Source organism: Haplochromis burtoni, unplaced genomic scaffold (genome assembly GCF_018398535.1).
Source record: "Haplochromis burtoni strain Fernald_Lab_line unplaced genomic scaffold, NCSU_Asbu1 Contig_15, whole genome shotgun sequence".
Taxonomy (NCBI): Eukaryota; Metazoa; Chordata; class Actinopteri; order Cichliformes; family Cichlidae; genus Haplochromis; species Haplochromis burtoni.
In genome coordinates, this window is record NW_024582376.1 from 1,045,359 (window position 1) to 1,060,180 (window position 14,822).

Consider the following 14,822-nt stretch of genomic DNA (forward strand, 5'->3'; position numbering starts at 1 on the left):
CTCAGACACACTCACACACATACACACACACACACACACACACACACACTCACACACACACACACACACACACACACACACACAACCACACACACACACACACACACACTAAGCACACACACACACACACACACACACACATCACACAGAGTATAGCCAGGAGCACTACCAAATGGGAGACATCTCATTACAACTCAACTAAGGGAAAAGAGCTGCTTGCTTGATGGCTACATGTCCAAGACACTGTGTAGTTGGTCTGTGGTTGCTTTGTGTGTGTGTGTGTGTGTGTGTGAGTGTGTGTGTGTGTGTGTGTGTCTGTGTGTGTGTGCTGTAGTGTGTGTGTGTGGCATGTGGTCATGTACCAGTGTTTGAGTCTGTTTCCAGGATTCTGATTACATCACTTTCATTTTAAAGACCTTGCTCCAATTAAGTAATTAGTTGCTTGGTGTTTCTGTAATTATAGAGTTGTTCATAAAAGAGCTGCTGACCAGCCTGGGATTGAAAAATGGAGAGCGCTGCACTTTTTTTCGACACACACACACATGCACACACACATTCTAGTTTAAAATCAAGTTAATGCAGTCAAATCCTTGTTATTTCTGGTAAAGGGCAGGGCTGGACTCTGTATTTCTAATCACACTAAAACAGCACTGTGCTTAATAAAGCGCTTGAGACTCACAGATGGATTGGCAATTATTCTACTCCCGGTTACTGAAAAGTACGAAATGAAAAACATTTGAAATATATTTAAAGTATACAGGCCTTCATCCTCTCTCTCTAAATATATAATATATATATATATATATATTATATATATATATATATATATATATATAATATATATATATATATGTATATATATCGAATTATGTTTACATGTCTATCTCCTGTTCTGTATTCAGTAGAGATACAGTATTTGTTGAATGCATTTTCATCCGAGTATGGTCTTAAATTCATTTTTCCTCACTAACTACATCGCCAAGTTTCTTGGGAAATCCTTTTGTACACTATACTGACAATATCCCTAAAATAGCAAAGTCCATACAAGCAGCACAGCCCTGTTCTATGCTAAACTATGCTCTATGCTCCAGTCCTGTGATAAACTGGAATGCCACCAATCCCCCCCATATGGGACTGACAGCAGAGAAAGTGGCAGTGATCTTGAAGATTTCACCAGTCAGCCTGTGAAAGCTTCACTATTTAATGAGATTCTGTGATGCTGCCCAGACTCAGAACATCGACTAACACTCACACTATTTTTTTTCCCCCTCACTAACACGCACACTCACAACAAGAGAAAAGCACTCACCTGGTTTTAGTTATTGCACTTTGTTTGTACCAGCATTGCATAGTCAAGTCAGCAGGAACCTGCAGGACTTGATTAGGTATTTCAGATAAATAGCTAACATATTAGCACACTTTTTAAAAATCTGTCTTACAAAATAAAAGTTACAACCCTGAGAGGGAAAGGTGTAATGTCAACAAAAAAAAAACATTCTCCTCTAGTTTTTTGATTAAAGTTTAATTGCCAGATTAAATTTAAGTATTTTATGATTGAGATGTTAGATGTTTTTCATTAATATTATAATTCTCAGAAAAATTGTTAATGGGTGGGCATCAATTTAACACCTTTCTACTTTTCTCAAAGCGTTTTTTTTATTTTTTTTTTAGTTATGATAGTGTTTTGAATGATACTGGGATTGCATGACATACATGTACAAACACTGAATAACCAGTTTGATATTAGCACAAATATATAATCAGCCAATCACATGGCAGGAACTTGATGCATATAGGCATGTAGACATGGCCAAGATTACCTGCTGAAGTTCAAACGAGCATCAGAGTGAGGAAGAGAGGTGATTTAAGTGACTGTGAATGTGGCATGGTTGTTGGCATCAAAGCTGGTCTGAGTATTTCAGAAACCTCCAATCTTCTGGGACTTTTTATGCACAACCATCTCTAAGGTTTACACAGGGCGGTCTGTAAAAGACAAAATATCTAGTCAGCAGCAGTTCTCTGTGAGAAAATGCACCAATAACTCATATCGTTACAAGCGAGGTCTGTAAGAGAGCATCTCTGAATGCACAACGTATTGAACCTGGACGCAGATGCGCTACAGCAGCAGAGGACTATGCTGGGTGCCACTCCTGTCAGATGAGAAGATCAAACTAAAGCTCCAGTTGTTTGTTGTTTGGCAAAAATGATAATTGTTGCCTGATCTGATGAGTTTGTTGGATGGTAGGGTCAGAATTTGGTGTAAACAACAGAAGCGTGGAGCCATCCTACCTTGTATCCACAATGGTGGTGTAGTGGTGTGGAGGCAGCTCTGAAGGCAAAATCACATACACACATAAAAACAAACATTGTGTAGGTTTTTATGAGCGTTCACTTAATTCTAGAATCAAACAGGTAGATGCAGCATCATTCCTTATAATTAAAGTCAATGCGCATCGCAGCATGATTGATGCATGGACAGAAACATAGACTGTAATCTGTCTGTTTCGTTATAGGCAGAGGCCACCAAAAGAGGCTAAGCACATAAAATTAATCATAGCAGCAGGATTATACAGTACATTATATAGACAGCCGGGTCAGTTGAGGAAAGGAAGTTAAAAGGATAGATGAGCAGAATGGGGGTTGAATGGCAGAGGAGAGATGGGTGAGTACAGAGGGAGGAATGGAGATGTGGAAGGAGATAGCCAAGCGTGGCGCGTGGCTGCCATGTCATCCTGTCATTAGCAGGTTGTTTGGGTCTTTAATTCATCATTCAGACCTTTATTGACTGGAGAGTGGGAGATCACTATCAGCAGGAGACGCTACAAAGTGTGTGTGTGTGTGTGTGTGTGTGTGAGAAAGAGAGACACTCAGTCACCAGCTGCTCTTCATTTCCTCGTGCCAAATAGATATCACATAAGATCATATAAACATATCACATGTAATGCCAAGGTCAAATTTTATTCGATGCTGTTTGATCCAAAGAAAACAATCATATATGGTTTGCTAAGTTTCACCTTAGTGTTTCTATCAGGGTGGTTTTAGTCAGACAGCTGAGTATTAGTGATGTGTGACAGGCTCTTGATGACTGTGACAGGAGCTGACAGGACAGAAAACTCCAGAGACCGGTCGACACTGATAACAAGTTGAGCACCGCAGGGGATCACTTGGCCTGTGTTTGTACTGTGGTGGATGGCGCATTGTTGGAGGACATGGGTTTATAAAGACATGTGGCTTTTTTTGAAAGGGGGTGGTGGGGGGGTAACATATGAGTGACTGCATTTTGTGTGTGTGGTCTCATGGGAAACCACATTAGACTAGCTTAGCCACCTGCTCTGTCAGTGGACATCTCCCTGCTCACTTACAAACTCATATATACATATACGCACACACCCCCAGGGACAGACTCGGGACATCTGGCTCAGAGTGTCACAATTTTCCTTCTTTTCTTTTTTTTTTTTTTAACCTGTTGACCCCAGGCCGCCACAGGCATCAGACAGGCATCAGCATCACATTTTGTCATTGTTGTAACGCCACATTTGGTGGTCTGCTGCCTTATAATCAACAAATTCACACAAAGGATGTTGCTGATCTATTTTTGTCATTTCTCATTATCCTCATTTCCACGCTTTCTCGCTTTCAGTATGTCTCTTCATTTCTCTTATTCTGTCTTTCTTTTCTGTCCTCCTCACTCATAGAGTTCTCTCTTCTTTTTTTTTTGGTGCCTTAAGCTGCAGGGTATTAGTTATGCAAATATTGACGTGCAGCTTTGGCCTGCTAGCTATCAATTGAAATCAGCAAATCGATGGGTCTAATAGCTGCTCATTAGCCACTTGATACATTTCCAGGGCTAACATAAGAACCTGTCAGTGTTCTGTAATCGATACAGTCTAAAAGTATTACCCAACCAAGGCCCACACAGGACACCTTTTTTTAATAACCTAAGCTGCTTGTTTTGCTTTCAATCCGTAAGTAAAACAATAGGTCTGAGTCTGTGCTTCTGGTCCCGAGCAGGACAGGACAAAATATCTCATTAGCAGCAACACCAATATCCACATCCGCAAAGCAAAACGTCTTCCAGACAGTCAATTTGTGCCGACAATTTTAATAAGTAACCTTTTGGTTATTTATTTTTTTTCCTGTTGTTGTTATTTAGTCCAATTCCCAGTTATGCATCGGAGCAGCCTGTTGTTTGGGCCCGGAGAATCATACAGTAAAGACTTTGATGCAGCCAGGATGCTGCTGCTGAGAACAGGGCCAGACCGGAGCCCCTCTATCGCCCCCAGCACACAGCCCTGCTAAGCTTAACTCAGCTGTTTGATGCCAAGCTCGGCGAGTGTGTGCCTGTGTGCGTGCATGCGATCATGTGTGAGTTTGCTCAGCTCAGGGGTTACATAAACAAGAGCAGTTAGCCTACAGGTAAGACCCACAGGAGACCAGCCGAGAGAGAGAGAGATGCAGCGGCAGTCTCTTACCTTGGCATTCCCTGGGTGTTGTCGCCATTGCTGGAGCTGGATATTTACTAATGATGGGTGAGATGGAAAATTACTTTAAGGAGATAGTAAACAAAGTTGCTGTGTACACACACACACACTGTCTGGATGTCCTCATACACGTGTGAGTGTGGTGCGTTAATACAGTTAAGCTGGCGGAGGCAAGCATCCGTGCATGCGTTTTTGTGCATCCCCAAATGTATCTGGGGCTGCTGAAAAGAGATGGGGAGAATGTGGGCGGATGGGGGATTGGAGGCGGAGGCTGGCAGCTGGGCATTTGGCCGCTGGTGCAGAGCTAGAGAAAGAGCGAGGAAGGGGATGATGGTGGGGGAGGGAGGGGGGGTGCAGCGGAGATAAATCATTAGAGAGCAGGTTATTGGAAATGCAGGGAGATAAAAGAGTGAAGAAGCCAGTAATTGCCTTAAAGATCAGACTACAAAGCATTACTTTGGATTTTACAAGGCCAGCCAGCAACAAAAGAGCAGTAATTTATGAGCTCAGTGTAAAAGAATAGCATAATTACATTAAAAATTAATGCTAATGAGGGCTAAAATGGGGAAGGTGGTTATTATGAAAGTTTGTATTCATCTTCCCTGGGTTGAATGATGGCTAGTGGCTTGATTAATGGCTTAATTTCTATCAATTAGCAGGCAAAAAAATCTCCACCGAGACAGGCCTAAATTGAGCATTGAATTACACATCTTTAGTGCGGTGCAGGGGGGCACAGGAGAGAGAGGCGCATTATTGAAACCTGGGACACTGAGAGATGCTGTGATGTGCAAGCACGTGTACGTGCACATCTGAAAGTCGGGTATGGGATGCAAAAGTTGGATAAATGTTCATTCAGACGTCTTGTAGGGATTTGAGAAATAACTGTTGTGTCAAAAAATAAACCAGGATAAAATTTACTTTGTGTCAATTTGAATCTTTTTTTTTTTTGAAATGCTTTATTTTTTGATTAAATATTAAAAATTATAATCGACTTTTTTTTATTCGGCAGATCACAAATACATGTATTGCTCGTCTCACATTATACTACCCATCATAAACACAGGAGCTCGGTTGGCCTATTGATTTTAATAAAATCATTAACCGCCTTTAATTTCCCTGCCTTATTATTCCAAAGATTTGCCGCACTTTACAACAATGCAATTAAACAAGCATTTTGTTTTCCTTTTTATTTATTTATTTACAAAACAAGTGCTATGGTGCTTTGGCAGACACGCTAGGTCAGTCAGTTACTGGAATTAATCAGCAGCAGTAAAATATTCAGCTCCGCTGTTCCTGATTGACAAACAGCAGACCGAAGTCAAGTATACAAAGACAATGCTGCCATAGCCCAGGGCTTTGACTCTCATGTGGGCATGTGTTGTTGAAGAGTCCCCTCTTCTGGCAGTGAGGCGCAACTGCTGCTTAGCGCTCTCGTCTTCAAGGCTGAAGGAGATGAGCGGAAATCTGTTTCCATTTGCTGGTTTGATTTTCTCTCCCCGTCTTTGGGTCTTAATCAATGAAGTGGACAAACAGCTATTTAGAGCGAACAATAGCCTATTGATTCTGAGCCACTCATCAGCACTGCTGTCTATCTAACTAATTTCAGTAATGAGACGGTAAGTTAGTTTTCTGACTCCTAAGAGCGCCCACACACACACACACACACACTCGTGTGGATGTAATCATGCAAGGACACAAACGCATGCTGACATACATTGGTTTGTCACTATCCATTATTCAAATCTGCAGATGCATAAGAAAAGTTTATTGACTGATTTTTATTTCATTTCCTCGGTCAAAGTAATGGTTGGAGTCCATTTGAGAATCCAGACAGATGCCACCGAGAGATAAAGAAATAACTTAATTTAAAGCAGTGCATACTGCGCATTTAATTGTGTCTACTTTTGTTCCTTCTCCTTCCCGTCTCATTTTCTGCATCTGCTTTCTCTCTATCTGCTTTCACTTCATCCTCCTCTCATCGCTGACAGAGACGCGTTCCTAATGCGGTGACAATCGAGTCGACCTGTTAAATTAATTTGCCAGATAATGTGTCAATATTAAATATCAACTTTGACCTCTCCGAGCTGCAGAGTGCGCTCACCCAGCTAGAGTATTGATTTTTGTCTGCCTCTGAGCTTGCTAGGCCCGCACTCAAAGTCCATTATTTTGGATTTTCTCATGAAATACATATCTTTTCCCGCTGACATCTGACAAACAGCATATGGAAGTCATTTTATCTACCAATAATGTGTTTGTCAAAAAGTCTGAGCTCTTAATGGATTCCTGCAGCGCGCACGGACAGCCCAGCAACAGACGGGCCTGACAAGGAGATGCTAGCAGATATGGAGTGTGTGTATGTGTGCGGATACATGTCAGTGTAGCTGTTTGTGTGGTGATTGTTTATATAGGGCATTCATGCTCAAAGGACAATAGAGATGGGGTAATTAAAAAAAAAAGCGAATTAATGTGCTGAATTAATTGTCGGCCAGTCACAGGCATTAGTTTTCATGCGAGCGCGCGGATGCTCGTGCAGCGAGCTGTAGTGTGATAGTGGTGTGAAGGACAGGCCACAGTCTTGAAGAGGATATTGGGCCAGTGTTCAGACTTCATCTAGCAGCCCAGTCAAGGTAATGACTATTTTTGGAGCTGCTGTGCAGTGCGTCTACGCTCGCATCTTCCCGCACAGGATGACAAGCTGATAGTCTGTCATATAGGAAGGCTTAATTCCACTTGTCACTCACTTGTCCAATTCTGGACTGCATTAAAATCAAAACCGAGTTTGTTTGAGTGCTATTATGAACTTTAATAGGGTGTGTGTGTGTGTGCGCGCGTGTATGCGCCTGTGTATGTATGTGTGTGTGTTTGATAGCGTGTGATGCTTTGCTGTGAAAGCTGGAACAAATATTCATTTATTCATTAAACACCAGGGCCATGAATATCTGTTGTGACACCCTTTCTGTAGCTGCTAATGGATTGAATTAATTCCCGCTATTAGCTCCAAATGCACAAAGTGAGAGTGTGTGTGAGCGAGTGTGTAGTATGGACAGATTTATGCAAGCCACAAGTGTAAGTATGTAAGTTTGCGAACACCTATGCATGCCGAAGCACTTGTATCCCGTTCTGTGTGTGTGTGTGTGTGTGTGTGTGTGTGTGTTCACATTTGTGTACTTCTTTTCACGACACAGCCTACATCAGTGCTGCAGAGAAACATGGATGTCTGCTGGATTGACAGATAGAGAGATGGGAGAGTGCAGGAGAGGACGGATGGATGGGGGAGAGAGGGATGAATATTGACTGATCAGTAGAAAGATTGACAGGCAGAGAATAATAGCGGCATTCAGACTTTCTCTTTTTTTTTTTCTTCTTCTTCTTTTTTTTCCCGTCGCTAACTTTCCCGGCACACCTATTTTTGCCCTCCTACGCTACAAAGACTGCTCTCGAATTCTTGAAATGATTTTATTATCTGATATGCAGAATCCTGGTGTGTTTATATCCAAGAGTAATTTATTGAAACCCTTTGTGTCTCTTTGTTTGATTGGACAAGCCCAAGCAAAATACTTTCTGATGCATGAAAACTGTATGAAACCTAATCACATTTAGTCTCCATAATGAAATTCCATTGCAATGAGTTTGTGTTCATATTTTTGATTATTTTAGAATGCATTATCTGAGTGTAATTCACTGTCTGGCTATTATCCTGTTAGTATTTTTTTTCCCCTGCTGGCTTTTGTAGGAACTCTTTGCCCTTGGCTAAGCCAAGGCTCCTTTTTTCATGGAGGCCAAGATTAAAATAGGGGAATATCAGATATTTGATATTGTATGTGTCAAAGGGCATTATACAGAGCCATAGCCCAATCCACATGAAATCTGGTGCCTTTCAGAACATGACAAGGATTGGCTGACACACACGTGTGTGTCTGTGTACATGTGTGCGCGTGCTTTTGTTCATATCTTCTGTGTTACATGTGTTTCAGAGGGAACTTCTCTGGAGGAGCAAGTGCGAAGGATAAAGGACATTGAGGCCATCGAGAGTGATTCTTTTGTTCCTCAGGCTTTCAAATCATCCAGGGATGAAATAAAGGTGCGTTCTGTCTGTCTTTCTCTCCCTGCCCCTCACTGTCTCTAGCTTTTCACTCCATCTCTTATTGAATTTCCCTCTCTGCAATGCTGTGCCGTCTGTCCAGAGACAGCCCAGACCAAATCAAACATTCCCATTCAGCGCCGTTTGTTCCGACCTGAGACGGTTTCATCAGACGCTCCACTGTTCCGCCGCCTCCAAAGCGGCAGCACCCACACAAAAGCCACAGCAGGCAACAGCCATCCTCTGTCTCCCTCTCTGTTTCTTTCTCCCCCCTCTGGTTGTGCAGATGCAGACAAAACACAGAAGTCATTATTGAAATGTTCGTGTCTCCAAAGGAGCAGGAATTCGATTTGTTGGGGCTCATGGCTCTTTTGAAAAGATAGGCGACAACATGTGACAGCAAGCCTGCACAGACTTTTGTGACATAGCTTGGTGAGTCTGACAAAGGTCAAGACCCGTGTGGTTGCAATTTGAAATGGACTGAGCCAGCGTGCTCTGGCACCAGCAGGCTGCACAGGTTGCACATGCAAAGTATGCTTTCTGTTTTGAACGCCTTTCACATAAATTTACCAGGATCAATTTTAAAAGATGAACTACAATATTTTATTTTATTTAAATTGATAATGAATATGTTTCTTTAATGAGTTGCGTTTTTAAGAACACTCAGGTTTTAGTTGTATTTTAGTTCAAGTTTAAACCAGCTCTTCTTTTGGGGCAATTTTGAGTCAAGTATTACTGATAGATCTTAATAATTCATATTATTTATGTGTATTTTGGCTATATATATATACTGTTCTTTTAAATACACAGATAATTGACCCATTTAAACTATGTTGTCCCAAAATCTCCAAATATGTTTGCCCATAATTGAAATGTATTTCGGCATATCTTCGCTCCCTCTTGTGAAGTGGATTTGGTATTTATAGTAGTGTATCTGTGAGTGGAGTTTATTAATGATATATAATTAACTGTTAATGAGGAGAACCCAGTGAAACCTTAAACATCTGGTCCCGTAGCTCATAAGAAATATTTCTCCCCTTTTAAGCAAGTTTCATTGAGTAAAAAATGTGAATTCAGCATATTGTTCCCGGGAAAATATAATGACTGCTTTTACTATCAGATATTTGGCACAGCATGGTGCTTATTAATCGGCATGTTTTAGATCTCGCTTGGATTTGTTTATCCTGCCAAATTATTGTGAAATGGATCTTTCCAGCTGAGTAATCCTTTGCTCTGAGACTGGTATTAGAAGTGTTTGAAACATGAATGGACTTTGCAACGCAAACATTTTGACATGTCATCTTAACAACAAGGAAAATAGCTTTAAGTAAATGGATAGTCATTTTAAAATGTCACATTTCCTTCTATCAGCTTTGACTGTACAGATGAAAATCTAGTAAAGAGCCTCCGTCCTAATACGTGTACGTTCCGTGTCTGTAACTGCAACAACATTAACAACATGCGTGTGTTGTTGCTGTTTGACCGGCCAGGCTCACCTGTCACAAAGCTGTGTTTTAATATTTTTATATTTCCAGATTTTAAACTTCGGTAATCACCAGCGCAAAAAGAGCTTAATAGACCTATGTGGACTTGTCTTTCTGCTTATTTGATGCCTCACACAAGACACAAGCTGGCTGACATCCTCGGATGAATATATAAGATATCACACTGCCTTATTACATGCACAGATAAATGTATTGCATTCAGGATACAAGCTGATGCTTATCAGTACTCTGCTTTCCTCAGATATACTGCATTAGGCCAGGGTTTCACTGCCATCTGCTGGAGAAGTGACATATTGCATTTAATGATTGTTTTCTATCACACAATTGTGCATATATAGTCTGTACATGTTCTGTATATTCAAATCTATATAGTGTTTTTTTTTTACATTGTTTGTAGGAATCCTGAAACTGCAGTTGTGAAAGTTTTTGTTTTAGTCCTCTGGACCTTTCTGGAACTTTTGTAATTCATTGAACTTTTTTTTTGTACACTCAGGCAAGTCTCTGTGCTCATTTTAAATTTTGTATGTGCGCTTTTGTGTATTCCTGTGAGTACAGACTGAGCTGCCTGAGGTGAAGCAGGAGCCAGAGAGGGCATATTCGCAGGACGTCACACTTCCCACATCAATAGTATACAGCGACACTGACACGCTTGCTCATCCAAGTGTAAGTTCTCACCAGGCAAACCCTTCTGCTGTTTTCCTCTGCTACAGTATGACCCACAAGCTGTCGTTCTTCTCCATAAAAGCCAACTTTTTAACAGCCTCCGAGCCAGTGAGGAGTTTCTAATCCTGAGGCATCGCTGAAGTTGATCTTGTCATTTGTGTCGCTTGAATTTATCGATTTGTGGACAAACTTTGTAAAGTTTTTATGTTAAAAATGCTGCTGCTGTCATCACCACTAGATACACCACTCCTGCATATAGCAAGCAGGACACTGTGCTACAGCAGTTTAGTGCCGCCTTACATCACCACCTCCTCCTCTTCTGCCGACCAACGATGAAAAACGAGAAGGAAAACTTTAAACTCCAATAACGCTCCCTGGGGCTTCCCAGTCATCTATCTCCACTGGGGAAACTAAGTTATGTTCTGATGTATGCAGATAACCCCCGTCACACACACACACACCATCTTACATACACACACAGTGCCCCCCAGCCAAATCCGCACACATACACACCCTTAGACAGGCTGATGTATGGTAGCAATATGCCCCAGGCGGGCCCCAGCCCCTGCTCCAGCTCCAGCTCTACTTCCAATTAGAACAGATGAGTCCCATTAGCCCAGCTCAGATACTGTCATCCCACACACACAGCCTCATTAGCACCGTGACACCAGCGCAGGGCCGACAGACAAGAACTCACTGGTGCTGAATCTAACACGGAGCCAACATGCAGTGCAGCTGTAAGCAGCGTAGGTTAGGAATGAAGGATTGGCATGCCCGGGGTTTGCGCTGCAATCTGCATAATAATGGACACATCACCACATAGATGTACAGTATGTACACATAGTCAGCATGTCAACATTATCTCTCACCCTCACACAAACACATGCAGTGAATATAGAAATGATCTTCCAATTTTCCCCCTGTGTCTCAGCGCCTTGCTTCACAGCCTCACAGTCATTATGTTACTTTGTAATAAACAGATGCCTTCATTCATCAGGCACTTGCAGCAGCAGTTTTTATACCCCACTTGCAATCAATATCATTACTGCTGGTGAAGTACTGAGGTGAATGCAAGTCGCATGCGTTGGTCTTTTCTATAACCAGGCTTTTACATCCACCTAGGCCTATGGGACAAGAAGAGAGTTACATGTTTTTTTTTTAAGGTTTTCCTTATGTGCATTTAGGGCTGAGTAGATAGAAAAAGACTGATAAGATGTGTAAGGTGCCCAAGACTTCACTTGTATTTCAGCATCATTAATCTGTCCTCATGGGTCTCAGCGAGCAGCACAGACTACTCCATGTCGTGCTCTCTTACTTACAGGGAAACTTAACTGATTTACTTCTGATTTATTTTCATTCAGGATGTAGAGTCACCTGGAGCTGGTGACTATGTTATGATTGATCAATGGATTCTGGATTCTGTGGTGGCCAATCCATGTGTGAAAATTAGTTCATGCATGTCCTTCACTAAATTCAGGTTTTCAGCTGATCTCGTTTTATTTGGATGTGCGATGCTGCTCTATCCAGATCTAACCAACTGGAACAACCCCCGATCATAACATTGCCCCCTACAGGCATGTACAGTAGCCATGAGGCATGATATTTCTCTCCTTACCCCATGCACCCACCAATCTGGAAGCAGGAACATCTGGACTCATCCAACCACGTGACCTTTTTCTTTGCTGCAGAATCCAATCTTTATGCTTCATACCAAATCAAAGTCTTAGCCTCACTGATAAGCGTGGGTTTTTTTAATACCACACAGCTGTTTAGTGAGTTTTCTTCACATGGCGTCTGTGGAAAAGTACTTACCTTCACCATTAAACATAGCTTTCTCAGATCATTAGATTTTTTTTAATGACTACATTTATTCTTTGAACAAGATAGTGAACAAGGTCATAACACAATTTTAGTAGTTTGGCATGTATCATGAGATTTTTCAGTGTATGCTAGTGTCTTCCAACATGGTTGTTTAAGAGTGTTTAAAGTTCCTTCCTGCTTTCTTAGCTAAATCCAGGTGGAAGCTTTTTTGGCTAGATTTTGCATGTTGCAGTAGCCATAAAATATAACCTTTTTTTTTTTTTATTAAGCATATTTAGCTACACGGCAATGTGTTTCTTTTTTGTAGGGCTCTACATATTAGATATTAAATATTAGATTAGATACATAGACATATTTTCTGCCTGAAAAAAGCCGAATCAGGCCCAATCTCTTCTGTGCTTTAATCTGGATCTCAGCACAGCTGGGAGCATTTGCTCCGCAGACATCAGTGATCTTTAAGGAATGAGGCAACTTAAAAGATCGGAGATGTACTAGGACGCTAATCCATGCAATGGCTTAAAAACAACTAATGAAATCTTCAAATTGATTTGAAAACTGACTGGCAGTCAGTGTAGGGATGCTAGTATAGGAGATATGTAGTCAGTTAATTACCGCGCTGCAGTGTTTTGGACCAGCTGTACTTGGCTAACCAACAGCAAACTGACACCTGAATAAAGAAGAGTACAATAATCGAGTCAAGACAAAATAAAGGCATGGGTAGTTCTCTCAAACAGAGGAATGGCTTCACTTTTGCAATGTAGTCTTAGATAAAAACAAGCTATCTTTAATAACAGCATGTCAGGGTCGGTTCAAATAAATCCACTGCCACATATTTCGTACACTGGATTATGTGATCATTGAGAGGGATTGCTTCCATATCACTTTTCTTTTTTTAAAGATGCTGCTTTAATATAGGTTTAACTCTTAAATATCTGTGTATTTGATGGATTGTTCAAATCAATTTTTTAAAGAAAAGATTGTGTGGTTTTTATTTCTCAGGTGTGAGAATTTTCATTACAGAAATCAAAATCAAACTGTTTTGTGCTGTTTCCGTTTGGTCATAGTTATTGAGGATTTCAATTTCTTATTATCAGATAAAAAAACATTTTTTTTATTCTACTGTGATTTCTTCTCAATCATAGTGACTTGGTACACTAACAAAATCAAAGAAAATGATTGTATGGTTTCATAACAGTCCATAGTACAGATGTGCCTTTTGTCTTTGTGTTTACTAACATATCCTCTCGTTGTTGGTCTGCAGTTGTTTTTGGACAAGGAGAAGGCTGAGGAGCTGTGGCTGCTAAGGCTGATCTCGCTGCGACAGGAGAGGCTGATGGGAAGCCCTGTGCCCTGAGCAGCATCGGTGACCCGAGAAGTCTTTCCTGTTCCCAGGACAGTTTCAGTCTGCGTTTGAAGCTCATTCATGTAGTCATGTTTGGTGTTATTTTCTTTTAGCACCTGTCATATTTTCTCATGTTTCAGGACATCACAATATGTTTTTATCCCCCTTCCTCTAATTTCTCTTAGTAATTATACAGACTAGTGAAACTTTGTACAAATAAACATTTTTTGGTTTCAATGTGTGCTGTTTGTGTGTGTTTTTGTTAAGATTGGCATTTTTCTTTTGTTTTTACACATTTCATATTTAATGAAGGGAAATCTTACTGTCAGTTAAGGTCCAAGCTTTAACTACCTTAACTGAGGTCCAGGCTCTGGAGAGGCCAAACTATGGCTGTTTGTGTTTGTGTGTCTGGTTTGGGGGTTTTTTTGTTTGTTTTTTCCCTATCCAGATATGCTTTTACTGCACTGGTATTGTGTTTTGGATCATTGTTATTCTGAAAAATCACACTGTTGCCAGTCAGGTGCTTTCCACATGTTATTTCAGCATCAATCAAAAATTTTCCATCAACTTTTTGCAATATCTCCAACACCACCGGCTGAAATGCAGCACCACACAATGACAGCACCACCATGGTTTGCAGATGGCTGTAGATACTTACTGTCTTTGCTGAGTCATTTATGTGTACCACTGGACCCAACTGGTTCATCCCTTGAGTTAGGTACCTGACTGAAAGTAAGTGGGAAAAGCAGCTAACACCCAAAGGAAAACTTTGAGAGAGCATCTGAAAGCACGAAGAACTACTGATCAAGACCACTTAAAAAAAATCCAAGGAAGCCTGGAGCCTTGGAAGTAAAATAAAAAGAAGTGACAGGTGAGCTACACAGTGCTCTGTGTGTTTGTGCAAATGAAAGCTGTCTTGTGCTTTTGTG

The 14,822-nt window shown here is 41.0% G+C and overlaps 1 protein-coding gene across 4 annotated transcripts in view; it reads left to right on the forward strand.

The window, feature by feature from the left end:
* rsrc1 (arginine/serine-rich coiled-coil 1) overlaps nucleotides 1–14,130 on the forward strand; it is a 121,207-nt gene extending 107,077 nt beyond the window's left edge. For all 4 annotated transcript variants that reach the window (XM_005915812.3, XM_005915814.2, XM_005915811.1 and 1 more), the window contains exons 8-10: nucleotides 8,456–8,562; nucleotides 10,623–10,730; nucleotides 13,813–14,130. In XM_005915812.3, coding sequence (XP_005915874.1) covers nucleotides 8,456–8,562; nucleotides 10,623–10,730; nucleotides 13,813–13,905 — 308 coding nt within the window. In that variant the 3' untranslated portion in view covers nucleotides 13,906–14,130. The remainder of the gene's footprint in view (nucleotides 1–8,455; nucleotides 8,563–10,622; nucleotides 10,731–13,812) is intronic.
* Nucleotides 14,131–14,822: the final 692 nt, after the last annotated feature.